The 27,945-nt window shown below is 53.7% G+C and overlaps 2 protein-coding genes across 4 annotated transcripts; both read left to right on the top strand.

Annotated features, from left to right (window-relative positions):
* The first annotated feature begins 762 nt into the window (after positions 1-762).
* On the top strand, positions 763-27,329 carry ATF6B (activating transcription factor 6 beta). 3 transcript variants are annotated; one of them, XM_029585890.1, is made up of 16 exons: positions 763-917; positions 15,658-15,734; positions 17,199-17,280; positions 19,125-19,216; positions 21,212-21,338; positions 22,295-22,492; positions 22,727-22,923; positions 23,067-23,252; positions 23,367-23,458; positions 23,620-23,781; positions 24,002-24,109; positions 24,432-24,516; positions 24,748-24,809; positions 25,008-25,119; positions 25,386-25,470; positions 26,054-27,329. In XM_029585890.1, exons 1-16 carry the CDS (start codon positions 842-844, stop codon positions 26,320-26,322), a joined length of 2,010 nt encoding a protein of 669 aa, XP_029441750.1. In that variant the 5' UTR covers positions 763-841; the 3' UTR covers positions 26,323-27,329. The 3 variants fall into 3 exon arrangements, with proteins under 3 accessions (XP_029441750.1, XP_029441749.1, XP_029441751.1); XM_029585889.1 differs by having other exon boundaries at positions 24,748-24,821; XM_029585891.1 differs by lacking the exon at positions 763-917 and adding an exon at positions 14,363-14,518 and having other exon boundaries at positions 24,748-24,821.
* LOC115081433 (putative GTP-binding protein 6) lies at positions 6,684-10,973 on the top strand. Its single transcript, XM_029585892.1, is given in 2 exon segments — positions 6,684-8,281; positions 8,283-10,973. Coding segments are annotated over 2 exon segments (1,728 nt in total). The 5' UTR covers positions 6,684-7,369; the 3' UTR covers positions 9,099-10,973.
* Positions 27,330-27,945: the final 616 nt, after the last annotated feature.

Below are 27,945 nucleotides of genomic sequence, written 5' to 3'. Positions count from 1 at the left end.
ATGGATCAATTCTTGTACATAAGCAGGGATAAGCCATGGCTTTCCCAAGTCTGCATGGCTAACGGATTATGGACTTTTCTTCAGGAACTTGTCTAAATCTTTTTTAAACACAGCTCTCCTAATTCCTTCCACCACATCTTCTGGCCCCAAATTCCACAGTATATGTGTGCACTGAGGAAAAAAATACTTTGATTTGTTTTAAGTGTGCTATCTCTTAGCTTAATGGAGTGTCAGATCAAATCAAACTAATAGGAAGGGTCATTTATCTTTTGGAGGATATATTACGGTTTTGGTGGTGATGTGACAGTGAATTCACGGTGACATCATCAGATTCGATAAATAGATCAATGATTGGGGGTCTGCCTGGTCTTTGTGACCACAGTCAGAGACAATGCTGGGCTCCATGGACTCCGGTGCGACCCACCATGGCACTTCTTTTGGGTTGGAGCCCCATTATCACTGTTTAAAGCTGATGTGACCTAGACCTCGTTTTTAAAACCTGTAAAACCAGAAGTGCTGGCAGCCAAAGCCTGAGGGACTCCAGGAGGAGCAGCAAAACTACATCCCCCAGAAGCCTATGCAGTGCCTCTGCGCACGCCGCTCCGATGCCTGCTCGTAAGTCCCGCCCCCAATGGCCTTTAGCCACTCGTCAATCATCCCGGCCCCCCAATAGGCGCCAGGACTTGCTGCCGGGGGCGGGCAAGGGGTTCCGAGGACGGGCGCCGATTGGCGGTTGCCCCGGGTGACGGCGGCCGGGATTGGCTGGGGGCGGGCCGGAAAGAGCGGCGGAGCGCAGACTGTGTAGAACCCGTCCGGACCCGGAGTCGCTGCCATCGCCACCATGGGCACGGAGCTGTACATCAGCGAGCTGGACAGCCGCTTCTTCCGGGACAACCTGCTCAGCAACGAGGACTGGGGTGAGGGGACCGGAAGCGGAAGTGTATTGTGAGCGCTATCGGAGAGGCAGGGGCATGGAGCGTAGTATAACGCGTGGGGAGGGTGGAGTGACGTTGGGCCCTCCCGCTGTCTTCTTCCAGCACGGGGGAGAGGGCGTGGAAGATGTAACCGTAATACTACAGTTCCCCCCCGGTTGTACTGCCAATAGTGATGCTCAGAGTAATAGTTGCTGTAAGCAGTACATTCTCATATGCTGTCTATGCAAATGAATCTCATGCATATTCATGGTCGCTATCCTGAAAAGCAGACTGCCTTTTGGGGTCATAAGGACAGCTCGGGGAAGGTGTGTGGATTGTAACCTGTTTAGGTACCACTTGTGTGCCCTGCGCATATGCAGAGTGGCCAGTCCTGAAGGGAAGGGCCAGACGGACACCTGGTTTTTCAGGATGTCCACAGTGAATATGCATGAGGCCTATTTGCATGCACTGCTTCCTTTAATTGCAGATCTTGCATGTTCATTGGGGATATCTAGGAAAAACAGTGGCTCTGCAGGACTGGCGTGGACGACACTTGGTATATACGGACCTTCGTTTTCAGTTTCTATTTTATTTTCTCTGGGAGTTTGCCAGTGTTAGTTATCACCAATGAAAATGAGAAAATCATTGGGGGAGGGGGATCTTTTTTTCCCCCACTGATTTTCTGCCATTTGGTTAATTATAATAAACACTGATATCTTCCCAGGGAAGATAAACCCTGGAAACTAAGACTCCCATGTATATGCACTATGCATCCATTACAGGGATTAGTGTGTGTGTACTTATTATACATGTTGCAAATAGGTGTTGCATGCCTGTGCATGCAAGGTATCCCATCTGGTTGTTAGGCTGCGTGTGTGCTGCAGAGCTGTAAATAGCTGTGCCAGCGCTGCTTCTGCAGATGGTGATGATATCTTTTACTAGACCAACACACAATGAGCTTTGAGAACTGCACAGGTCTCTTCCTCAGCTGTGACTGCAAGGTTGAAGGCAGGGAGCATTTATATATTGAGAGAGTGTTGGGTTTTGAGGACATTCCCACAGATGAGGGCTCCAGGTAGAAACAAATTGACATGATATATGAACAGTAGGATGTATTGCAAAAGAAAAGAAGGTAAGATGCGCCCTGTTGAGTTAGAACAATGGTTCATGGAGCCCAGCAGCCTGTCTCTGACAATGGGCCGGCCTAAGTCTCTTGAAAGTATCCCTTTCCTGTTGCTCATTCCTATTTCTACTGGGATAATAATAGTTAATGGCTTTGTCTTCCTAAGCAACCAAATCTTTCTTAGACTCGGCTTTCTTTCCTGCATTCGCTCGGGCTGAGAGAAAGGCAGAGGTGTGTGGAGGCCAGCTGCCAGACTCCCAATGCTTTCTCTCATGCTCCAAGGGGTGGGCAGGAGCTTGCATTACGATTTAGGAAAAGCCGTAATACTGAAACCTTGTTCTTATCCATGGTTGATAACTGTTTTCTGGGGCCAGATGTACATCCTGTTATGGTTGTGTCATGAACATTTGACCCTTGGGATCGTTAAATTCTTTGGTTTGGTGTCGGAGGGGTTGCATTTAAGTGCTTTCCTTCATGTCTCAGTGGGTATTTTCAGCAGGTTTGTGCTGCTGGTGTGCCTTCTGAGTGTGATTAAGGGCTCAGCAACCCTCTTTAATATCTGTGTGGCCCCTTGATATAAATTGCTGGCAGAGTTGGGCCTGACATTTTGTGTCTATGCAGATGATACACAGTTCTTTGTACCAAGAAATCGTTCCGTAGCTCGTGTTTTGAAGTTAGTTGAAATTTATTTAGGTACAATTCAGAAATGGCTATTTCTGGTATTAGACCTCTCCAAAACCGAGATTATTTTACTTGGGAGGTGACCTGTATCCTTGGATTTTCCTCTCATTAGATCATGGAGGTCATGTGTTTAATTTTTCTGATCATGTATATGATCTCAGTGTTCGACTTGATCCAAATCTTATCTATGAAAGTACACATTACTAACATCATTAGGGCCGGTTATTATGGGCTGCGAATGTTACGAGCCTTAAGCTTCTTCTGTCTCGGGATGATTTTCAAACAGCATTGCAGTTGTTACCCTTTTCTGGGATCGATTGCTGTGGGGCGCTCTTGCGTGGAATTCCAGAGGATTCCTTACTGGCTCCGCGTGCTTTACAAAACTCGGTGGCCCGTGTGTTGACTTGGGCGTCGAATCGACCACATAACCCCTGTATTGGTATCGCTTCAATGGTTGCCGAGCCACTGTAGAATAACATTTAAAATCTTAATGCTGATCTTTAAAACTACTAAATAACGAGGGTTCTTGCATGGTGATTTTTGTAACTGGGGGGGTCATTTGTACAAACATGGTTTAAGGACAGCAACAGAAGCGTCGGTTGTTTTTTGGTCATTTAGTGTGTTTTTAAATGTTTTTATTGTAAATTGCTTTGACCTTTGCAAAGCATGATTAACAAATAATTTTAAACAAACACTGTGACTGTCACACGGTGAGAAAAGAATCCCATCAGCTTTAGTTACAGCGACGCAGGTACCCCACCATTCCTTTTCGGTTCCTTCCATGATGAAGCTGTTCCTGTATCTTTCTGGCCATGTGACAGGACTTAGAGCCGTGCCTTGCCATCTCTCTCTCTCTCTCTCTCTGCTGCTGTAAGTGCTTTCATCTCCTGAGGAACCGGTTTGAATTCTGCAAGCTTCTGCCAGCCCACTCTGGGTACATGATGGGGCTTGGGTGTAGTTCCTGGAAAACTTGTTCTCTCAGGCTGAGCTGCCTCCTTTGTTCTAAGTTTTTGTTGGTTTTTTTTCAGTTTAATGTCTCCTTCCATTACAAAATAGGTACAGAACAGACAGCAACACACTGAGCCCTGATTTCATCCATAGCTGTGTTTCGTTTCCCTGGCACTTAAGTCTTAAACTGCACAGCCTGGATGTGGGATGGATCCTTTTCCAACTAAGGGGTGCCTGGATGTGTGTTTGTGTTTCACCTTTTGGTGCAAGGTTGGTTATTATATGCCATCTTGTCGTGGTTTGTATGCTTTGTGTGTGTACTATAATAAAGGCAGAGAGATCTGTATGTCTCATCCTCTCTCCCTCTGTATGTGTTCTCCGCAGCAGAGCTGTGTATATTTGCATGACTGCGGTTACAGCTGCATGCTGTAAGTGTACCCTTGTTTGACATGCTCATAATGCAGTCTGAGCTCTGCGTTCTCACATTCGCACGTTCTTGGCTGTTTGGGACAGAATCTGCCTCAGCACACTGCAGCCTACCACCCTTTTCTGTGGATAGAGGTCCCTCTAATGTGGGGACCGGCAGAAGGAGGAGATGGCTGTTGAAGATCCACCTGCTCCCCATGCCCAAGAGCATCAGGGTGTGAACTACTAGCAGCCTTGAATCGGGAGTCGCAGCGCAGAGTATATCAGAAAGATGTGCCTATGCGTATGCTGAGAGGGGAGCATCCCAAAGTGGTATATGCCACGAGGAAAGCACCTTGCATAGAATCCCAAGCTCCTGTATGCTGCAAAGCCCTGTATATCTGTACAACGAGAGAGCACTCTGTACGTGTGTATCCTGAGTGGAGCGTGCCCACTAGACATGCATGCCATGAAGTAAGCACCCCACACCCGTGTACACCTGTACACTAAGAGGAAAGCACCCTGCATGCATATGCACCATGAAAATAGTACCCTATAGATGTGAACACAGGAAGGCGAGCACCGTGTACCCTTGTACGCTGAACTGCAAGTGCCCTGGACACCTGCATGCTCTTGGGGTGCGCCATAAATTTGCACCCTAAGAGCAGAGTGGCCTAGAGATGTGTATAGTGAGAGGAGAGCATCCCATAGATGTGTGTGCCATAAATTTGCACCCTAAGAGCAGAGTGGCTTAGAGATGTGTATAGTGAGAGGAGAGCATCCCATAGATGTGTACAGGTCAAAAAGAGCGCCACATAGATGTTCATGCCGAGACAGGAGTGTGCAGCAAACCGGTACATCGAGAGAGAGAATGGGGATCTGGAAGACCTGCGTATCTAGCGATGTTAGCCAACTGTTCCTATTTAGAAACAGGATGCTTTCCGATTAATTCATTTTTCTTTGATGAGATGTGAGTTTAAATCTCTGAGATCTAAGATTGACCTCTGACCTCTTGATTTTCTTGGGGATCAGGAAGTATCTGGAGTAAAAGTCCTTCCTTTTTCGATTTCTGGGCACCTTTTCTATTGCCTTCTTCCGGAGCATGAAGATTACTTGTAGACTCAATCTATCTCTGTGTTGTGCGGGTAGACTTACTCAGTGCGTGCAGTTTAACACAGGGGTTTGTTGAAAATTGAAAAACCCATTTTGGATTATTGACAGTAACCAGGATTCTGCCGTAATCTCACTCCATCTTCAGGGAAAAATAACGAGGTCTTCCCCCCACTGGAAGATTTTTTTTTTTAACTTTCCAAAGGTCTGCGAAAGGTTTTCAAGAGACTGTTGCATACTTCCTTTGCTGTGGCCGGCCTCTTCCTGTCTGTAGTTTTGATAGTAACAGCATAATAGCTGTTTCTATAATAAGATTGTGTGAATCTTCTCTGAGATGACTGCTTGTTTGAAGCTGAGGCTAACATTTGGATAGCAGTACAGTGATCATTGATGACAAAGGCTGTTTCTTGGGCCTCTGTGTCTAAAAGATTGTCTCCCAGGGAAGGTATGTCAGCTATCCCGTCATATGCAGTTTCCCTCAACATAAGAACATAAGAAAATGCCATACTGGGTCAGACCAAGGGTCCATCAAGCCCAGCATCCTGTTTCCAACAGTGGCCAATCCAGGCCATAAGAACCTGGCAAGTACCCAAAAACTAAGTCTATTCCATGTAACCATTGCTAATGGCAGTGGCTATTCTCTAAGTGAACTTAATAGCAGGTAATGGACTTCTCCTCCAAGAACTTATCCAATCCTTTTTTAAACACAGCTATACTAACTGCACGAACCACATTCTCTGGCAACAAATTCCAGAGTTTAATTGTGCGTTGAGTAAAAAAGAACTTTCTCCGATTAGTTTTAAATGTGCCCCATGCTAACTTCATGGAGTGTCCCCTAGTCCTTCTACTATCCGAAAGAGTAAATAACCGATTCACATCTACCCGTTCTAGACCTCTCATGATTTTAAACACCTCTATCATATCCCCCCTCAGTCGTCTCTTCTCCAAGCTGAAAAGTCCTAACCTCTTTAGTCTTTCCTCATAGGGGAGTTGTTCCATTCCCCTTATCATTTTGGTAGCCCTTCTCTGTACCTTCTCCATCGCAATTATATCTTTTTTGAGATGCGGCGACCAGAAATGTACACAGTATTCAAGGTGCGGTCTCACCATGAAGCGATACAGAGGCATTATGACATTTTCCGTTTTATTCATCATTCCTTTTCTAATAATTCCCAACATTCTGTTTGCTTTTTTGACTGCCGCAGCACACTGAACCGACGATTTCAATGTGTTATCCACTATGACACCTCAATGTGTTATCCACTATGACACCTCAAATGAGAAGCTTTCAGCCATGCCAGTCTTCATGGCGCTATAGCAATTCCCGTGCATCTTGATGCCATGTCATAAGCTGATCATGTCATGTGCCTAGCACTTCCAAAGCGGATTACATTAAGGTACTGTAGCTATCCCCAGAGGGCTTACAATCTAACTGCCTGATTCACTTAAGAAAATGGGGGGGGGGGGGGGGGGGGATGCTTTGAGAATCAGGCTCTAAGTTTGTACTTGAGATAATGTAGGGGAAGGTGACTTGCTCAAAGTCAAAAGGAGTGACAGTGGGATTTGAACCCTGGTTCGTAGCCCACTGCTCTAACCAACAGGCTAGTCTTCCACTCCTACTAACATGGACTCGTGTGGCAACCGGACCTTCTGGTGTCCAGGGGCATCCTGTACCCTGTATTTTATACTGCTATTCTCCACCATCACAACTGAAGGTTTTTGGAGGGATTCATGTGCGGGCACCGCATTTAGTGGTTGAGCAGACTGGATGTTGGATTCCTGCAACAGGAATGGGACTTTTTCCGATGCATTTTCTGCAGGGCCGTTGAGCTTCTTAACTGTCTCCGGTGACTCGTTAGGAGGGATGTCTAAATTGTCTGAGAAGGGGGAAGAAAATGAATGCACACAATCTTCAAAATCAGAAACAAGCACTGGGGAATCTCTTGCAGCAAGGTCTTCCCTTTGCAGCTTGTGATTCCCCAGGGCTTTGTGGGTGAGAATCTTCACTCCCGTCTGTGCCTTTATGCGTCGTTGAGGTTGGCTCCAATTTATGTGCTACTTCTCTCGATGCATCGCACTTTGACTGTGCTGGCCATTCTGGCGCGCGGGGAGCACGAGGAGGAGTCACGCTGGGGCCTCACCTTTGGTGTCTGACATTTCAAAGGTTTTTTTTTTTTAATGTATTTTTATGTTTTGGGGAAGAGAAACCAGCGTGAGCGAAGGCGACGCTCTCCGCTTTTTCGCACCTGGAGAACGCCCCCTCTGGGCACCCGTACCTAGGCCGAGAGGCGCCCCCCGCGCATGCGTCAGTGCGGAACGGCTTTTCTCGAGCCCCGGGGCGGCGCGAGAGTGGCCGAACGCAATGCTGCGCGCGCTGTGGAAGGCACGCGCCGCCGTCGTTGTCTGTTGCAGAGCGGCGCGCGCCCCTGCCATCACGCGCCTTCCCGCCGGCGGCCCCGGGCGCGCCCTTTTCACCACTGCCCGCGCAGCCGGGAAAGGGCCGGGCTCCGAGAAGCCGCCGTGGCCGGTAGAGGAGGAGGAGGCGGAAGAAGAAGATGATGATGGGGGTTCGGAGGAAGATGCAGAGCTGGAAGACGAGGAGGAGCTGTGGGCCCAGCACCCGGCCGCGGCCCTGCCCCCCGGGGCGCAGCGGATATTCCTGGTCCACCCCGAGGTCAAGTGGGGCCCGCAAAAGCCGCGCCTGACCACGGCCGAGCTGCGGCTGGCCGAGGCCGCGGCCCTGGTGGGCAGCCTGCCGGACTGGAGCGTGGCGGAGTCGCTCATCCTGCCCACCCGGGCCCCCGGCAGCAAGCTGGTGTTCGGCGCGGGCAGCTTCCGGGCGCTGACGGAGAGCGTCCGGCGCAGCCGCGCCACGGGCGTCTTCCTGAACGCCGAGCGGCTCCCCGCCGCCTCGCGCCGCGCCATGGAGGCCGCCTGGGGCGTGCGCGTGTACGACCGGCACGCGCTGGTGCTGCACGTCTTCCGCGCCCACGCCCGCACGCGCGAGGCCAAGCTGCAGCTGGCGCTGGCCGAGCTCCCGCTGCTGAGGTCCGCGCTGCGGGACGGCGCGCTGGGCCGGCAGGGCGGCGGCGGGCCCCGCCTCGCGGTACGTGAAGGGCGCGGGCGAGACCTTCCTGGAGGTGCAGCAGCGCCTGCTGAGGGACAAGGAGCTGAAGCTCAGGCGGGCCCTGCGGAAGCTGGAGGAGAGGCGGCGCCTGCTGCGGGCCCGGCGCCAGCGGCGCGAGCTGCCCGTCGTCTCGGTGGTGGGCTACACCAACTGCGGCAAGACCACGCTGGTCAAGGCGCTGACGGGCGACGCCGGCCTGCGGCCCCGGGACCGGCTCTTCGCCACGCTGGACGTCACGGTGCACGCCGGCCTCCTGCCCTGCCGCATGCCGGTGCTGTACGTGGACACCATCGGCTTCCTCTCGCAGCTGCCCCACAGCCTCATCGAGTCCTTCTCGGCCACCCTCCGGGACGTGGCCCAGGCGGACCTGATCGTGCACCTGAGGGACGTCAGCCACCCCGAGGCCGCGAACCAGAAGAGCAGCGTCCTGGCCGCCTTGGAGCAGCTGCGGCTCCCCGGGCGGCTGCTCGATTCCATCCTGGAGGTGCACAACAAGGTGGACTTGGTGGGGCGGTACCAGCCCGCCGAGCCGGGCGCCTTTCCGGTTTCCGCGCTTCATGGCTATGGATTGGAGGAACTGAAACGAGAGCTGGAGAGCAGGGTGTTGAAAGCCACCGAAAAACAGGTCGTGACCATTAGAATTGACTTGGCCGGACCGCAGTTGAGTTGGCTCTACAAAGAGGCAACCGTGCAGGATGTCTGCGTTTTACCTGACGATGGTGCTGCAGATGTGAAGGTGATCATAAGTAACTCTGCCTATAGCAGGTATCGAAAACTCTTCCCGAGCTGACGAGGAATGTCTTTCTGTGGTGATTTTTATTCAAGGAGGATTTCTTAAATCAGGACATAGCCAGCTGTCGCTTTTTCTTTTTTTTCTCCTGTATTCTTCCGGAATGGTCCCATCTGTTGAAGAAAAGCCCACACCCCTGACCTGTGCTGCTGGGAAACCTCCAGAAGGGGGGAAGAGAAACTTTCAGCACTTGGCTTGGATGTAAAAAAAAAAAATCAATTTCAATTCACCATCCTCCAGGCTATCGTTGGGAATGTGGAAGAGGGATATATGGTATCTTCAACGTATTGTATGGAAAATGTTGTGCAGGGTAGCCTTGATAGAAGTGCGAGGCAGTATTTACAATACAGTAAAGCTAAGAGGATGTGTAAGAGGTTCCTGCACTACTTAGGCAATATTTACTTGGATATGCTCTTGTTTATCTGCAAGTAGACACATTTAAAAAATGACCCCCGCCCCCCGTGTGTGTGAATAAAAGTACGCATGTGGTTTCACAGCACCGGCTTTTAGCCACTTGGAAAAAAAGGGGGAGTGAAGGTAAAGACAGGGGTTCTTTGCATCTCCTCCCTTGCAGGTGCAAACCATGCATACAGAGTGCCAACAGGGTTTTAAATTGCACTCTTAGCCATTTGTGCAAGTAAAACAGTAGTTTATTTGTGGGAATGCCCACCCGGTCTGCATGTAAAAGTAGTTGCTTAGGGCCTCTGTATGTCATTTTACCCACACTAACAAGAGGGGAAGGGCTTTGCACATAAGTTAATGCTTAATTTTTAAAAGTGCGTAACTTTTCTTGGGGAAAATATGCGGGGTGGTTGTTCTAAGATAATTTTCACAGGGAAAAAAATGCACATACTTCACCTTAGAAAACTGTAAAGTACTTGAATGTACAGAATAATCTTCTTAATGTATTACTACTTCTGCACTTGTTTTCTCCATTTCAACATTTAGAAAAAGATAGAGGGAGAGAGAGATACTTGCTGTTCTGTAGGAATGTCCCCTAGTAGCATGGTCAAATATTTTATTGCTTTTGTCTTTATTGGATTTGTATAATTGTTTGAATTTATTTTGCTGTTTCTGTGCTTTCTACATTGTTTTAAATGTCGAGTTTGTGTATTTAATTGCTTCATGTTGATTTTTTTTTTTTATTTACATTTGTTCATATCCTCTGAGTTTTTAGGAAAAGTGGACTTTAAATAAAATTTGATTCATATGCTAAGAGGAGAATGGCCCGGGGGGAGAAGTAGCTTGTAGATGTGTACACCAAGAAGACAATATCCCATAGAGAGGAGAGTGCCCCACACACATACACTGTGAGCCCTGTAGATATGAATGCCAAGAGGGCAGCACCCTATAGACACACCAAGAGAGGGGAATGCCCCATGCACCCAACATCTCAGCATCTCTGGTCCTCGTGTGAAGCTGCAGGTCACGTTGTGACTCGAGGGCAAAGCCCGAGCCCCTTACCCCAGCAGTCACCCAGTTCAAGACTAAGCAGAGTCATTTTGGCCCTTCAGCCACAGTGTGGCCGTGACAAACTAAAGTTGTACAATCATCAAGGGCTTGCTTATGTGCCAAAACCTAGATCTGCAGCCCTCGCCCCTGAGGACCTAGATTTCATCCCCCAGTAATTAGATTGCTAGAAGGGGCTACGTTAAGGGTTTCCGGGGGAGACCTGTGGTATTTCTGTACGCCTGTGTTGATTTACTGTGTGACCAGGCCTTGGTGCAAATTATGGAGGCGTGAAACCTTGTACCCAGAATGTGAGGGCTACACCTAAAGCATGTTAAGTAACATTCTGCAGCTTGTAAATCAAGTTCTTAACGTTTTTCCTGTGGAACGTGCATCTGTGAATAAAACCATGTTTGGAACTCTGTATTCGAGTGTGGCTAATCCTGCAGGGGCTCTCAGACTGTGACAAGTACGGCGTAGCAGACGGGCGACATCAGGTTTCAGGAGTTTTCCTGTTTGCCCAATCCATGCCCCTCTCTCACTGCTTCAGATTCAAGACGCTTTTCTTGGCCTGACATTGGTACATCGGCTACCGCAGTAAAACATGGGAGAGGGCAGATTTCAGAAGCCAGTTAACTGGTTAAATTGACCTGTCTGACAATTGTAAAGCCCTTTCCTGCCTAAAGTATGCATAAACTTTTTAGCCAAGTGAAAAGGAGGCCTTTCTGTAACTGAGATGTTGCTAAAAAAAAAATATTTTTTGATCAAATTTCACTGGCAAAATTGGAGCCAAAACAGGTGGCATTTATTAGTGGGACAGTATCAACAGTGGAAATAGAAATTGTGAGCTAGTTTTATAGCTTAGGATGGAAACAAATATTGCCAATATTGTTAAACAGGGACCAGACGGGATTTGTAAAAGGTCAATCCTACAGCAGGAGGCTCTTTGACCGACAGGAAAAAAAAATCTCAGGTCTCATTTTTTCGCTAGAATTAAGTGATCATGCTTTGGTCTAACTGAATATTTTTTATAACCAGTATTAAATCTTTGTGTTTAAATCCAAGAGCCCAGCTTTTAATTAATGGTAAATTGTCAGAATATTTTTTTGATAAGGGGAGGAACTAGACAAGGAGGTCCCTTATCGCTGCTATTTCATTTGTCAGTTGAGCCTTTGGCGCAGAAAATGAGATTCAGTCAAGATTAAGTGGTGTAAAGGCAGGGGAGGAGTCTCATAAAATTCATTATATGCAGATGATGTCTTTATCTACCTGACCAGTTGCAAACAAATCAGCCCCTGCATTGATGGAAAAATCGAGCAAGTGTGGTATAAGCTCAAGGTAAAAGATAAACTTTTGGAAAGTTTCTGAAAAGTGGTTGCCCCTCAAATCGAAGATCCTAGACTCTGGCCTCTTTCAAGTATGTGCCCATTAAATGTATATATTTAGGAATTACAGTGACCCCCCCCCCCTAAAATACAAGATCTGGTACTCATGAATGTTTACATATCTTGGATTACTAGGATCAACCTTCTTAAAATGAATATACAGGTATTTCCCAGATTATTATACTTCCTCCAACATATACCTGGACACATTCCTACAAAAACCTTTATGGAACTTAATGGGCATACGAATAGATTAATTTATTAAAAATAGTTTCTCTGAACATACCCAGATCAGTCCAGACTCCTGGGTTTTGCCTCCCCTCCAGCAGGTGGAGACAGAGAGTTTCACAGACACCGTCTCTTAACCTGGTGTGCCACCTGCATCTCCTCAGTATTTCTCTGACTGTAGCAGATGGAGAAGGTGCAGAGCGTGCAGTTCTGTACCTAAAGTAAAATAAAAAGACATAGAGGAGGACAGATGAGGTGAAATTCCCTCCCAAGGAGGTTGGCAGGTCCTGGTGGGCCCATCCCTCCTGGTTTTCAGAGGAGGACGAGCAGGGGTTGGGGACCCTTCGTAGCTCGCTGATCCACGCCGGGGATGACAGCCTGTGGTCTGGTTCTCTCACCCTCAGACTTGGGAGAAGCCTTCCACCCTTCAGACAAGGCTACCAGTCTCTGTTTTCTGTCTTGTTTTATAAAGTTTATTTACAAAAAAAAATAGAATAAAGGACGAGGAACTTTTTTTTTGTTGTTGATTCCCGTCGGTGGCACAAGGGCTCCGGGTGAGCGGTGATATCCCGTTGGGGCTCCCAGCGCATCTCCTTTTTTGGGCGTGTGCCGCGCGGTCTGTTTCGGTGCTGGGCCCAATCCGCGTGGCAGTCGCTGCACCGCGTGCGGAGAGGCTGCCGGGCGCCTTTCCAGAGACAGCCGCTGTTAACCGCTGGATTACTTGCAGGTCCTCTGTTCCCTGGCCTCCTTTTGCGCACCCGTGCAGTCAGAGTCCCGTCAGGCAGCGCGACAACGGTGGCCTCCGTCAACCGCCAGGGAGGCACCAAGAATCGAGCAGTTGCTGTGGAAGTGGAGACACTGATCTCCTGGCTGGGGCAGCATCTGGCCGTGATAGCGGCAGCGCACGTAGCGGGGATCCGACAACGTGCAGGCAGATTTTCTCAGCCGGCAGCACTTGGATCCCGGAGAATGGGAGCTATTAGAGGAAGCAATGACTCTCATTTCTCGCAGGCGGGGCACGCCTCATGGATCTGATGGCAACTCGGAGGAATGCCAAGGCACCGTGTTTCCTCAGTCGTAGAAGGGAGCATGGGATGGAAGGGGTTGATGTGCCGGTGTTTCCTTGGCCACACGACGTTCTGATCTACGTGTTTCCTCCAATGGCCTCTGGTGGGCCAGGTTGTGAGGAGAATGGAGGTCCACCCGGAAAGGTGATTCTCATGGCTCCAGAGTGGCCACGGAGGCCTTGGTTTGCGGATCTGGTCAATCTAGCAGTGGACCCCGCCCCCTGAGGCCGGGCCATCTACCAAATCTTCCGCGGCAGGGTCCTGTATTTTCAGATCAAGGGGATCGCTTTTGAAAGGAGACAATTGACGAAGAAAAGGGAATATCCTGAGGATGTTATTTCTACTCTGTTGCGAGCTTGCAAGACCTCCTGCTTCCTTGGCGTATGTCCGGGTGTGGAGGGTCTTTGAGTCTTGGTGCAGGGAGCGTGGGGGTTGATCCTCTGCGAGTTTCGGTGGCACAACTTCTGGCTTTTGTGCAGAGAGGGGCCTGAAGAAAGGTTTGTCCTTTAGTTCCCTGAGGGTGCAGGTGTTGGCCTTGGGTGCTGAGTAATAACTGAGGAGCTGCAGGTGGCACACCGGGTTAAGAGGCGGTGCCTGTGAAACTCTCTCTGTCTCCACCTGCTGGCAGGGAGGCCAAACCCAGGCGTCTGGACTGATCTGTGGTACTACAGGAACGAAGATTAGTAGCAGGGTAAGAACCAATTCTTCTGTATCCTTCTAAACCGTGTAACACATATACATATATGCAGGAAGACTTCCTCCATGGAAAAGAAAGCGCCAATGTACAATAAAAACCATGCTTTATACACTTGCACCAATAACATTTTATTGTTTTCAAAATATATATATAAAGAAAATATTTAACAAACGTGTACATTGAAAGAGAGGGGAGGAACGTCCCTCCCTAATGTACAGTTCTACTGCTGGGCAATTAGGTTTCAGGCTCTAAAAGATTGACCTGCTCCATACATTGCAGACGGTTGGGTCCCCCTTATGACCGAACCTGGGAATTGAAAGGGGAGAGAGGCAAAAAATGCCCCAATAACAGCGCACGCTCTGAGCACGGAGGGCAGTTCTGAACTGTCGCACTGAACGTAGGAAGGGCGGGCACTAAATGTTTTGTTTTTTTTTTTAAAAACAAATAGTTGGCCGGTTTCTTAAAATCCCGGCGAGTGACGTCTCCCCAAGTTGCAGTCCCTTTGCAAATAGCAGCATGTCCCTTTGCGGCGGCCATGGAAATGTTGGAGCGTGATGGCCGCGATACGCTGGTCCGCTGTGGAAGGATGAGGTGGTTGGTACTTTTCGGTGACTTGGGTTGATAAGTAGGAAGATGCTGCTTATGTACGCATTCGAGACGTCTACCCCAGAGGGACATCCTCGCTCAAAAGTGCGCTGAGCTCAGGAGGAAATAGTAGAGTAACCTCTAAATTATGGGAGGGTTTGTTGGAGGGCCGGTTAAGCTCATCGCTAGCTGGGATGCGGGTCCGAATATTAATCGAAACGGGGGTGATTGGCAGGGTGCATGGAGAAATGCTCTTAAATGTTTGCAGAAAGAGCGGAGGACCTCATCAAACTATAACGGAGAGCGTCTTCGCGTTTTATACGTGAATCAGAGGATGTGGGTTACGGGGGACGCCCAGGTGTCCAGAGAGTTTCGGGAAGAGACAGGAAATGACAGCGCGAGGACGGTTAATTTAACTTTGCTGCTGTCCCCCCTAAGCTTTGCGGATTGGGTATTTGGGAGTCCGTTTCGATATTAGATGCGGCCGAAAAAGAAAATTAAAAAAAAAAAAAAAAAAGGCTTCTCGGATAATTTGCGCGGGAAGGTTTATGATAGCGGCGCAGCGGAAGCCCAGGATCGCTAAATACCCCTTTTGAGTTTTCTTAAAAGGCTTATAAACGAGTCCGGTAATGTCGGGCTCGTTGGCTCTCTAAAATGAATAGGTCGCAAACAAAAACCCGAGGTGTGTCCCGAGGAGCGTGTTCCAGTCCAGGGGGTGGGGCGTGAAGCGGCGAGCGCGGGATTTACGGTTTCAAATCCGCGGTCGTTATTTTTGTACGGAGAAAGCACCAATGGGAGGGGAAAGCTAGACGCCGATCCCTGCGGGGGGGGGGGAAGCTAGACGCCGATCCCCGCGGGGGGAGCGCCTTAATCCTGGGGCGGCTCACAAAGGGGAACCGGCGCGAGAATTTTGCCGGAAAATCGCCCGCCCAGGCCTGAAAAGGGAGGTGGTGGGGGGGGGGGGGGGAGGTCACCGCCGTACCTGGTCGCCCCTCCCTGAACTCACGCGCCGGGGACTCTGGCTTTCAGCTGGATGGGGGGCGGGGGATTTTTCAGGTGGCCGGCGTGCGTGGAGGAAGCCCCTCTTAAAGCTGCGGGAATGACCCTCTCCGTGCCTGCTCCTGTCCGGCTTTGCCTGTCTTTTGCAGACGCCAGCCTGTACAACTACATGGAGGACATGGAGGAGCAGACCCGCTTGCTGCAGTGCTTTGACGAGAATGCCTTGGTAAATACCCGCCCTCGCTTTCTTCCTTCTCCCTATCCCCCCCCCCCCCCCCCGTGGCCCCTTCCTCCCCTCCCCCAGGGGCCGTCAGAGTAACGTACCGAAGACCACCGTGGTCCAGCCAGTCTGCCCAGTCACTGGGTTTTTTCTTTAGGGTAGTAGTAACTGCCGCTCCATGCGGACCACCCCCCAAGCCCCCCCCCCCTCCCGTTAAGGGTAGTAACAGCTGCCGTCCCGTGCGGGCCGCCCCCCGTTAAGGGTAGTAACAGCTGCCGTTCTGTGCGGGCCGCCCCCCAAGCCCCCCCCCCCCGTTAAGGGTAGTAACAGCTGCCGTCCCGTGCGGACCACCCCCCAACCCCCCCCCCCCCCCCGGTTAAGGGTAGTAACAGCTGCCGTTCTGTGCGGACCACCCCCCAAGCCCCCCGTTAAGGGTAGTAACAGCTGCCGTCCCGTGCGGACCACCCCCCAAGCCCCCCGTTAAGGGTAGTAACAGCTGCCGTTCTGTGCGGGCCGCCCCCCAAGCCCCCCGTTAAGGGTAGTAACAGCTGCCGTCCCGTGCGGACCACCCCCCAAGCCCCCCGTTAAGGGTAGTAACAGCTGCCGTTCTGTGCGGGCCGCCCCCCAAGCCCCCCCCCCCCGGTTAAGGGTAGTAACAGCTGCCGTCCCGTGCGGACCACCCCCCAAGCCCCCCGTTAAGGGTAGTAACAGCTGCCGTTCTGTGCGGGCCGCCCCCCAAGCCCCCCCCCCCTGTTAAGGGTAGTAACAGCTGCCGTCCCGTGCGGGCCGCCCCCCAAGCCCCCCCCCCCCCCCGTTAAGGGTAGTAACAGCTGCCGTCCCGTGCGGGCCGCCCCCCCCCCCCATTAAGGGTAGTAACAGCTGCCGTTCTGTGCGGGCCGCCCCCCCCCCCCCATTAAGGGTAGTAACAGCTGCCGTCCCGTGCGGGCCGCCCCCCCCCCCCCCCCCCCCCCGTTAAGGGTAGTAACAGCTGCCGTTCCGTGCGGGCCGCCCCCTTGCCTAAGTGTAAACCGTAGATGTAATAGGGGAGTCTCCCCATTTCCTTCGCTTCCGTTCTCTAGGCGGCAGGGGATCCTCTTGTGTTTTGTCCCGCGCCCTTGGGAACTCCGTTCCCGTTCTTGTCTCCACCGCCTCTATCCCGGGAGGGCCCGCCATGCTTCCGACTCCCCTTTTCTGTGAAAGGGGGGTGTCTCTTGACACTTTCCTGCTGCTGGGCTGGCACCCCCGTCCTGCCTGGTATCTCCCACCTCCTCCCCCAGCCTCTCCCTGCTCCTTCTCCTCATATCTCTTTCTCCCCCTTCTCTTTCCTCGTTGTCTCTGCTCATCCTTTCTCCCCCTCCGGAGATCTACCTCATCGCATCTCTTCTTAAGCTTCCTCCCCCAGCCTCTTGTCTTCATGCCTCCCCGTCTAACCAGGTTACCTCACCCGTCTTTGTTCTTGGCTTCCTGCAGTTTGACAGCAGTATGGACCCGGGCCTGGACCCCAGAGCCCCAGCCTCTCCCTGGAGCCTGGTCAACGGTGATATCTTTCCAGGTAGGAAGCTCTCCGTACTCCCAATGTGCCCTGTGAGTGGCTCCCGCCTCCAGCTGTGCAGTGTTAGTGGTTCCCATCTCTAGATGTGCAGTGTGCTCATGCGTGAGTGGCTCCCGCCTCCAGATGTGCCACGTGTTAGTGGTTCCCATCTCTAGATTTGCACAGTGCTGGGGTGCGAGTGGCTCCCGCCTCCAGATGTGCCACGTGTTAGTGGATCCCATCTCTACATGTGCAAAGTAATGGGGTGCGAGTGGCTCCCGCCTCCAGGTGTGCCACGTGTTAGTGGTTCCCATCTCTAGATTTGCACAGTGCTGGGGTGCGAGTGGCTCCCGCCTCCAGATGTGCCACGTGTTAGTGGTTCCCATTTCTAGATGTGCACAGTGCTGGGGTGCGAGTGGCTCCCGCCTCCAGATGTGCCACGTGTTAGTGGTTCCCATCTCTACATGTGCAAAGTAATGGTGTGCGAGTGGCTCCCGCCTCCAGATATTCCACGTGTTAGTGGTTCCCATCTCTAGATGTGCCCAGTGCTGGGGTGCGAGTGGCTCCCGCCTCCAGATGTGCCACGTGTTAGTGGATCCCATCTCTACATGTGCAAAGTAATGGGGTGCGAGTGGCTCCCGCCTCCAGGTGTGCCACGTGTTAGTGGTTCCCATCTCTAGATTTGCACAGTGCTGGGGTGCGAGTGGCTCCCGCCTCCAGATGTGCCACGTGTTAGTGGTTCCCATCTCTACATGTGCAAAGTAATGGTGTGCGAGTGGCTCCCGCCTCCAGATGTTCCACGTGTTAGAGGTTCCCATCTCTAGATGTGCCTAGTGCTGGGGTGCCAGTGGCTCCCGCCTCCAGGTGTGCCACGTGTTAGTGGTTCCCATCTCTAGATGTGCCTAGTGCTGGGGTGCGAATGGCTCCCGCCTCCAGGTGTGCCACGTGTTAGTGGTTCCCATCTCTAGATGTGCCCAGTGCTGGGGTGCGAGTGGCTCCCGCCTCCAGGTGTGCCACGTGTTAGTGGTTCCCATCTCTAGATGTGCCCAGTGCTGGGGTGCGAAATGCTCCCGCCTCCAGATGTGCCACATGCTAGAGGTTCCCATCTCTAGATGTGCCCAGTGCTGGGGTGCGAGTGGCTCCCGCCTCCAGCTGTGCCACGTGTTAGTGGTTCCCATCTCTAGATGTGCCCAGTGCTGGGGTGCGAGTGGCTCCCGCCTCCAGCTGTGCCACGTGTTAGTGGTTCCCATCTCTAGATGTGCCCAGTGCTGGGGTGCGAGTGGCTCCCGCCTCCGGGTGTGCCACGTGCTAGTGGTTCCCATCTCTAGATGTGCACAGTGCGAGTGGCTTCTGCCTCCAGATGTGCTCAGGAGTTCTTCCTCTCAGTTTTACACACATACTCGCTTTGTTGAATGAAGGCGTCCTCCGTGCCGGGATAGAAAAATATTTAGAAAACTTAAGCACCGGTCAAAAATGTTTAGGAAGCAAGAAAATGTGTTTTTGTGTAGCGTATTTGTGCTTTTTTCCCTTTTGGCTATTTTTGGGTTTTGCTTTCTTCCCTTTATGTTTTCCTTAGTTTGCCCTCCCTTTTCCCGTCCTCCAGGCGCTCCCCTATACCCTTCTCCTTCTAGACACCCTCCCTCCGGGCCCCGCCAGCGGCAGCCGCCCGGGTCTTCCTCTCCTAGGGGACGTTGGCCACACCCCGCCCTTCTCTCCCTGGCCGTCTTCCCTCTTCCCACGTGGTCGTTGAAGAGTCGGGGGCTCCCTGCCAGCAGCCGATCGCATCCCGGAATGAATGAGCTGATGAGTCTGTCTGTTTGTCTCTCCTCCCTCCCATCACGCGCTCTCTCTCTCTCTCTCCGCAGAGATGCAGGTGAAGTCGGAGCCAGTGTCCCCCTCCTCGTCTCACTGCTCGGACTCATCTCTTTCCTCTTCCTCCAGCGACGTCCCACAGCAGGTGAGCTGCTCTCTGACCTCTGCCCTTTTAAAATGCCTCCCCTCCCATCACAGCTGCTGCTACTGCTTGCCACGTCCGTGGCGCTACTCCCGATGTACGCAGCACTGTACAAATGCACATAAGAGGTCGTCCCTGCTCAGAAGAGCTTACGGGACAAAATAGATTCTGGAAATTTCATTGATTAAGAGAGTGGGTGAAACCAACAAGGCTGGACGTGGGAGAACAGGGCTTAAAATTTAAGAAATGGCCTCAAAATAACATTTCTTTTTACGATAAACGTCCTTATTTTGTCTGCTCCTAGACTTGTTGCGTACTCTCCTCTGTTATTGGACTATATTGGAAATGTTAACATTGAATTTTTTTTTCATTCAAGGTTCTTAATGTAAAATATGAAATACAAGTATAAAAAAAAAAACTAAGCTGGTTCACTGAGTGAGGTGAAAAGTGGAGAGCCTAAGTGAGAGAGAGAGCAAAGAGCTGAGACACCAGAAGGGAAAGGAGCGAAAACAGCAGAGACACCTAGGGAAAAACATAGGAGAGAGAAGAGCAGAGACACACAGGGGAGAGAAAAGATCAGAGACGCAGAGGAGAGAGAAGAGCAAAGATACACAGGGGAGAGAAAAAAAGTAGAGATACAGAGAAGAACAGAGACGTGAGGGAGAGAACAGAGCAGAGAGAATAGCAGAGACACACGGGAGAGAAAAAAGTAGAGATACAGAGAAGAGCAGAGACCCGGGGGAGAGAAAAGATCAGAGAAGCAGAGCAGAGACACACAGAGGAGAGAAGAGATCAGAGACGCAGAGGAGAGAGAAGAGCAAAGATACACGGGAGAGAAAAAAAGAAGAAATACAGAGAAGAGCAGAGACGTAAGGGAGAGAAAATCCATTAACTATATATCCCAAGTTACACTACCCCTATTTAGCTATTCCCTATATTTATCCACGTTATTTTGACGAGTTACTGTTGTCTATGTAATATTTATTTATTGATGTTCCTATGTTCAGAAACTCTGTTTATTGTAACGCCTTAACCGCGATAGTTTTGTTCTTTGGAAACCGACCTGATTTGATACTTGTATTGAGAAGGTCGGTATATAAAAATCCTAAATAAATAAATAAAAGATCAGAGATGCAGAGCAGAGACACACAGGGGAGAGAAGAGATGCAGAGGAGAGAGAAGAGCAGAGACATGGAGAGAAAAGAGCAGAGATGCAGAGGAGAGAGAAGAGCAGAGACACACGGGAAAGAAAAGAGCAGAAATGCAGAGGAGATAGAAGAGCAGAGATACATGGGAGAGAAGAGATGCAGAGGAGAGAGATGAGCAGAGACATGGAGAGAAAAGAGCAGAGATGCAGAGGAGAGAGAAGAGCAGAGACACACGGGAGAGAAGAGATGCAGAGGAGAGAGAAGAGCAGAGACACACAGGAGAGAAGAGATGCAGAGGAGAGAGAAAAGCAAAGATACACAAAGGAGAGAGAAAAAAGTAGAGATGCAGAGAAAAGTAGAGACATGAGGGAGAGAACAGAGCAGAGAGAATAGGAGAGACACAGGGAAGAGAAGAGATGCAGAGGAGAAAGAAGAGCAGAGACAAGGGAAAGAAAAGAGCAGAGACGCAGATGAGAAAGAAGAGCAGAGACATGGAGAGAGAAGAGCAGAGATACAGGATAGGAAGAAACACGGAGAGAAGAGCAGAGAAACAGGGAGGGGAGGAGAAAGAAGAGCAGAGACACACGGGAAAGAAAAGAGCAGAGCTACAGGGAATGAGATGGGAAAGAAAAGAGCAGAGGGAGATAGGGGATAGAGAATAGTTTATAGATACACAGGGAAGACAGGGGGTCACTGCCCGCTCTTTTCCCTCTCTTTCTACCCTCTCCTCAGATCATTATCTCCTCCTCCTTACCATCTTCCCAGTCCCCCTTCCTTTCGCTGCCTCCTGCTCCTCCTTGCTGACTCCTCCTCGTCCTCTCATTTTGGCCGCCTCTTCCTCCCGTTGCAGATTTCCTCTGTGAAGCTGGAGCAGTCCCTGGCCCCGCCGTGCCTGTTTGGGGATGTCCTGTCGCCGCCTCTGACCGCCGTGCAGATCAGCGTGGTGCCTGTCCAGGAGAGCCGCAGAGCAGCGGCGGGTACGTTGGGGGTGTGTGTGTGTGTGTGTGTGGGGGGGGGGGGTTCTAGTTCGCCGCTCTGCCTCCCGCCGGGCCCGCAGATGTTCGTGAACTGTGATCCCTGGAAAGAGCCTGGGGGGGATCCTTGCACGTTAATTCGCTCGTGGGTTCACGGAAGGCCTTCTCGTGCGGACCGGCTCCCGGAAAGCTGGTTTTCTCCGGCTTTTAGCCCTGCCTGTTCCGCTCGAGCCGGTTGTTCCCTGCATGCGGTGTTTTTTTTGCGGTGGAACGTGCACAGGGTCGCGTGCCCAGACGGACACACGGACCTTCGCACAGGCGTGGACAGAAATCCACCCTCGTACAGCTGCAGAGGGGAAGCCCCATTGCTCAAACGCAGACACGGGGCCATCTCTTGGGGGGTGGGGAGTACACTTATCGGGGTGAGCTGCCAGGCCTCCTCCTTTGGGAGGACCCTGCGTTTCAGTCATCGTTCCCTGCCTCTGCGGGCTCCGGTCTGGAGCGCCACCGCGAGGTGCCGGCGGCTCCCTCCGAGACTGTAGGGGGGGGAGGGGGGGCTTTTGGACTTCGGGGAGGAAGGAGGCAGAGGAGGAGACGGATGCAGGAAAGAAGTATCGCTCTCTAGCTCTTCCGCCGGCGGCAGTAGGGCGCGGTGGGAGAGGATCGTGCCCGCGGTGAGGGGTTGTGGCGGGCCGGGCTGATTTGCCTCGCGTCCCTGGTCAGAGACCTACAAAGAGAGGGGTCTGTCTGTGTTTAAATCTTCAGTAGACAGAAAACTGACCCTGCGGTGTCTGATCTTGTACAACGACTCTCTCTCTCTCTCTCTCTCACCTCCTCCCTTCTGCTGCCTGCGGCGCACTCTTCCTCCCTCGTCTGCTCCCCCTTTTTTCCCCCTCTTGTCTGTCCGTCTGCGCCCTGTTCCCATTCCGCCTGTCCCACCCTCCTACCCCCGTTCACAGGTAAAAGCGCGACCCAGCGTAAAGCCAGCGGCCTCGTGAGCAGGAAGCCGGCCATCCAGCCCAAGCCCATGCTGATGAGCTCCGTGCCGATAGCGCCCCAGGCTTCCAGCCCCACCAAAGCTATCCTCGTGCAGACTCTGCCCAGCAGCTCCCCGTCAGCCCTGCCACAGCCCTTGCCCGTCAAACCGTCTCTCACAGGTAACCTCCTCCCTGCCAGGGTGGGTGGGGGGGGGGGGGGCGGGAGTAACCAGAAGCAAAGGGCCCTGGGATGATCAGGAGATGCATTTCCACCGTCTGGCCAGCGGGTGGTGCCAGAGGATCACTTACAGCAGGGTTGCAGGTGAAATGCACCTTGCTTTTTGGTTTTTTTTTTCCGTGGGTCAGATCTGAGCTGCCCGTTCTCACTTGGCTCTGTCTTTTCCTCCGTTCTAGTTCCAGCGCCGCCGGTGGTGTTGGCACAAGCCGAGCTGCTGCCTCTACCCGTGCCAGGTCTCGTCAAAGCACAGGCAGCGAAGGGAGGCGCAGGGAAAGCTGCCAGGACTGGAGTGGTGCCCCCGTCCAAGACCGAGGCGAAGAACATTGTGCCGGCCCCCGGGCCGCCGCCGGCCCCTTGCGCCCCTGAAATAGACGTGAGTGAGCTCCGGGCGCACGGGGGAGGGGGAGGGGGGGGAGATTCGTGCAGCTGTGCCCATCTCCTCCTGAGGGGCCGGCGTGGGACCAGAGGAAGGGAGAGGGGTTGCTGAGCTTACCCTGTTGTTGTCTCCCCCGGCAGGAAAAGAAGCTGAAGCGCCAGCAGCGGATGATCAAGAACCGGGAGTCGGCCTGCCAGTCCCGCCGCAGGAAGAAGGAGTACCTGCAGGGGCTGGAGAGCAGACTGCAGGAGGCGCTGTGTGAGAACGAGCGCCTGCACCGGGAGAACGCCCTGCTCAGGAAGCGACTGGAGGGAGCGCTGGCAGAGGTGAGGGGGGGGCGGATGCAAGCTCGGCCTGAGGAAACAGGGAGGTGCTCTGGCTGCGGAAGGGGGGAGCTGTTTCTGGTTCCCGGTAACTCTCTCTCTCTCTCCTCTTTGCAGAACACGGAGCTGAAGTTCGGCTCAGGGAACAGGAAGGTGGTCTGTGTCATGGTCCTGCTGCTCTTCATCGCTTTTAATTTTGGCCCTGTTAGGTAAGAGGATCGGCTCGGCTCTCGGGGCCTATCCCCCCCCCCTTCCCGCCCCCCTCCCGCACCACCAGGCTCTCGCTGCTTGCGAGAGAAGGAACGATAAAGACTGATAAACAGGTGCCTTGCCTTCTCTCTCTCTCTCGTCTCTTCGTCGTGGCTCCCAGCATAAGCGAGCGGAAGGCCCAGCCCCTGAAGACGGAGGCCTTGCACAGCAGCAGGCACCTCCTGGAGTTCAGGGAGGAGCGGCGGCAGCAGCAGCAGCGGAGTGAGGAGACGGTGGCCTACGAACAGACGCTGGGAGGCAGCGGCCACAGCCTGCGTTTCAGGTACAGCGCCTCCGCCCCTCCTCCCTCCCTCCCACACGTGGAACGTTAACTTGCAGACGCTCCCGGCCTGCGGCAAATCACCGACGCCACCCAGCCCGCGGCCTGCGTGCCCGTTTGGGGGGGCGTCCAGCGGGTCCGCTCTGCTGTGGGAGGGGAGGGGGGGGGGGGTGGGTGTTACAGCTTCACTAGAATTCCTGCTCTCCCCCCCCCCTCCCCACAGGAACATCAGCGCCGGCGTTTCCGACGTGAAGGAGCTGGTGCTGCGCGACCTCGACCAGCTCTTCCTGTCCTCGGACTGCCGTCAGTTCAACCGGACCGAGTCGCTCAGGTGAGCGGAGGCAAAGGGAGTCCCGCGGGGGGGAGGGGTGAGAGATGGAGGCGGAGCTGTGGGCAGCACAAATACGAAGCAGGAGGGGCTCCTGGGAAGCCTGTAGGGCTGGTGCAGGGCATTGTGGGTAGGGCGGACATTTTGTGGCGGGAGACCGGTGCTGAACAGGAAGGGGCGGGTCTGCAGGAGGGTGGCCTGATACCTTCGGAGACCCCTCTGAGCCGGGTTCAGGGGGGTGGGGGGGTGTTGTATGTGGAACCGCTGGGGCCCCTCCCCTGTAATCGTCCTTCCGGGGACTTCTTCGTCTGTTCTCCCCGCTCAGGCTGGCTGATGAGCTCAGTGGCTGGGTCCGGCGCCACCAGATCGTCAGGAAGCCCTCGCGGCCCAGGAGGGCGCGAGCCGTCAAGGTGAGAGCCCAACCGTGTCCCCCCCCCCAGGCCGGGGGAGGTGATGGTGGTGGTGGGGGGGGTGAATATTATCCCACCGTTTCATCTGGGGGGGGATGGCGGGCAGGGAGCGTCGAGGGCCAACCCCACCCCGTTTTCTCTTTGGTGGGGGGGGTGAGGGTGCGTCGGGGGGGGGGTGTGAGGGTGCGTCGGGGGGGGGGATTGATATTTTTACCGTTTTTGCCTTTTCAGAAGGTGCAGCAGCAGAAGAAGACCCTGAGCCTGTCCCGCTACCTTCCCGCCCACTCCCCAAGGTACCTGGAGAGGTGAGGCAAGCAGGGGGAGGGGCGACCTCTGACCCAGGAAGGAAAAGCCCTGGAAGAAGGCGGCAGCCGCGGCCCTCGGTGGCGGGTGGCTGTGGGGGGGGGGGGGGATATAATTGCCCCTTCTGATCTGATTAGCTCCCCCCCCCCCTTCCCCCTGGATGTAATTGCGTCTGCTTTTCGCTTCAGGGAGCCCCCCGGCCAGCTGCAGCTGTACCGGGGCCTGGACCAGACCTACGAGGAGTTCCTGGGGGCCATCGACCGCAGGGAGGACACCTTTTACGTGGTCTCCTTCAGGAGGGTGAGAATTCCCCGTCGCTTCCCCTCCCCCCCCCCCCCCGGCGCAGGCGTTAGGCTCCGGGCCCCCGGCTGCCCGACGTTTAATTATCCTGGGGGGGACGGGACGGAGGGGGGGGGTGTCGCCTCCGCTGCACCAGCGCTAAGTCAGTGGCTGGAGGTGGGGGCCGTGCAGATCCACATGGGGGGGGGGGGTTTCTCTCTGCCTCTGCGACTTCCCTTTTATTAAAGCCTCTTTTTTTTGTTTTTTCCCCGTTTTGTACCCTCCAGGACCACCTGCTGCTTCCTGCCATCAGCCACAACAAGACCACGCGGCCCAAAATGTCCCTGGTGATGCCCGCCATGGCCCTGAATGGTAAGCGGAAGCCCAGGCCGGGCCCCCCCCCCCCCCCCCCCCGTCTCTCTCTCTCTGTCTGCTCCTTCCTGCTCTCCGTGCACGTCCCGGCTCTGCCCGCGCCGCTCGCTCCCTCCCTCCCTCTGTCGGCCCCAGGGTGGGAGGGGGGTATCTTGTGGCTTGGCTTGGGGTGAGAGCGGAGGATAGCACCCCCCCCCCCCCCCCGGGCTCTCCCCAGAGAAGCACAGCACCCGTTCTTCTCCCGTGTCGCCTCCGTGCCGGGGCTTCTGGCTTCCCTCCCTGACTCGGGTGTCCGGCTTTGGGGGCTCTGCCCCTCCCTGTGCCGTCCCCAGAGGGATTTCGGTCAGAGAAGAGTCTCGGGGGGGGGGGAATAAAAGCGGCCAGGCCGTCGTGCAGAGGGAGATGTAGAGAAGGCAACTTTCAGGGGCCACCAGGGACCCCTTTCCCAGGGGTAGAAGATTTGAGGGCTCAGCCGCCGTCCCCCCCGTGATCATGCTCAGCCGGGCAGGAAGCCCTCTTACCCCCGTAAGAACGCGTCCCGCCCCCTCTGAAGCCTCGCTTTTGCCTTCTCTTCTCTCGGCAGAGAGCGCCTACAACTCCTCGCGCCGCTACGAGGCGATGATGCAGATCGACTGCGAGGTGATGGACACCCGGGTCATCCAGATCAAGAGCTCCACCGTGCCCCCCTTCCTGCGGCAGGAGCGGGGAGACAACCGCACGGCCCCTGCAGCCGCCGCCGCCTTCCACCGGGGGGCGAGATCCCACCGCATGCCCCTCTCCGCCCCCTCCAAGGGCAGCCTCTCGTTTCTCCTGGAGGACAAAGAGGAGGAGCGAGGAGACGGAGAAGAGTAAGGGATAGGAGGGAGCGTCTCTCCCTCCGTTGCCTCCCCCGCCCTCCCCCCGGACTGCGCAAAGGATTGGGGGAGGAGGGGGGGGGAGAGCAAACTCTCTTAAAACACTGGTTCGCGTGGAGATTTCCCTCGCCGTGCCCTTTGACCCCCGCGGCTCTGCGAGGAAACCCCCTGGGGGTGGGGACGACTCTTCCAGGCGGCAGAGCCGCAGGCCACGGCGAGGCCACGGCGAGACAAAAAAAGAAAAAGAGCCGGCGTGAACTGCCACCATCTCCGCTGCCGGGCCGGGCAGGGAATGCATCCCCGAACTCTGGAAGGCCGGTGCCGCGCTGTGGCGTCCCCGAGCCTGCGAAAGGCTCGCCGCCGCGAACGAAAAGCTTTCACTGTCTTTAAAGGACCGAGGTGGCTGAGTGCGGTGCTCGGGAGGAAGGGCTGAAGGGCAGTTTTGGATCACTGGAGCTTTTGGGGTTGAGAGGGTGGGCGGGGCAAGGTAATAGGGGTCAGGGGAAACATTACAGGGATCAATCAATCTTTTTTTTAATTTATTTGTGATATGAAGTTGTTGGTTGCCGTCTGTCTTCTCTGTCCCGTCCTCTCTCCTCTCTCTGTATCTGTTTCCCTCCCCTGTGTCTCTTCACACCCTTTCTCCGTATCTCTCTCTCTCTCTCTCTCCCTCTGCGTCTCGTCGGCTCTCTTTCCCTCCCTCTGTCTCCTTCTCCCTTCTCTCCCTAGGACCGAGGTGCTTTATTAACGTCCCCCGCCAGATCCTCTGCAAAGAGGAATTGCAGCGAGCGGTGGGAGGGCTCTGTTTGTGTCGTCCTCCCTGGGGCCTTCTGATTGCCTGTGCTCCTCCCTTAGTTGGGAGGGGGGGGGGGGGGGCTGGAGACCGGTACCTGTATCAGGAGGGAGAGGAAAGTTCATAGTTTGTATTTCTTAGGACTGATAATATAACCACGGCTGCCTGGGAGTTTGGCCTTTGTGTGTTTAATATATATGAAGGGAGAGGTCCGCACCGGGTGTGCTGCACTGTCTTTGGCTTGTTAGAGATTGGGTGGAGGGTGACAGAGCGCACGGTGTGTGTAGGTGCGGTTGTGACTGTTGGTTGCGTACAGGGATGCGCACGTGAGAGCGTCTTGGTGTGCAGTCTTTGCTGAATGAGACGCAGAGCTAACGTAGTAACTATGTTAGTGACTTTGTTACTATCTTAGCTCTGTGTCTGTGTGCGGTCCTTACTGAGTGAGCTCCCGGATCTCTCTGATGTACATGGGAGTGAGAGAGAGAGAGCTCCTGGACCTCTCTGATGTACATGGGAGTGAGAGAGAGAGAGCTCCCGGACCTCGCTGATGTACATGGGAGTGAGAGAGAAAGAGAGCGCTCCCGGACCTCTCTGATGTACATGGGAGTGAGAGAGAGAGAGCTCCCGGACCTCTCTGATGTACATGGGAGTGAGAGAGAGAGAGCTCCCGGACCTCTCTGATGTACATGGGAGTGAGAGAGAGAGAGCTCCCGGACCTCTCTGATGTACATGGGAGTGAGAGAGAGAGAGCTCCCGGACCTCGCTGATGTACATGGGAGTGAGAGAGAAAGAGAGCGCTCCCGGACCTCTCTGATGTACATGGGAGTG

Source organism: Rhinatrema bivittatum, unplaced genomic scaffold (assembly GCF_901001135.1).
Source record: "Rhinatrema bivittatum unplaced genomic scaffold, aRhiBiv1.1, whole genome shotgun sequence".
Taxonomy (NCBI): domain Eukaryota; kingdom Metazoa; phylum Chordata; class Amphibia; order Gymnophiona; family Rhinatrematidae; genus Rhinatrema; species Rhinatrema bivittatum.
Note: the sequence above shows the minus strand (reverse complement) of the source record. Positions and strands in the feature narration are given on the sequence as shown.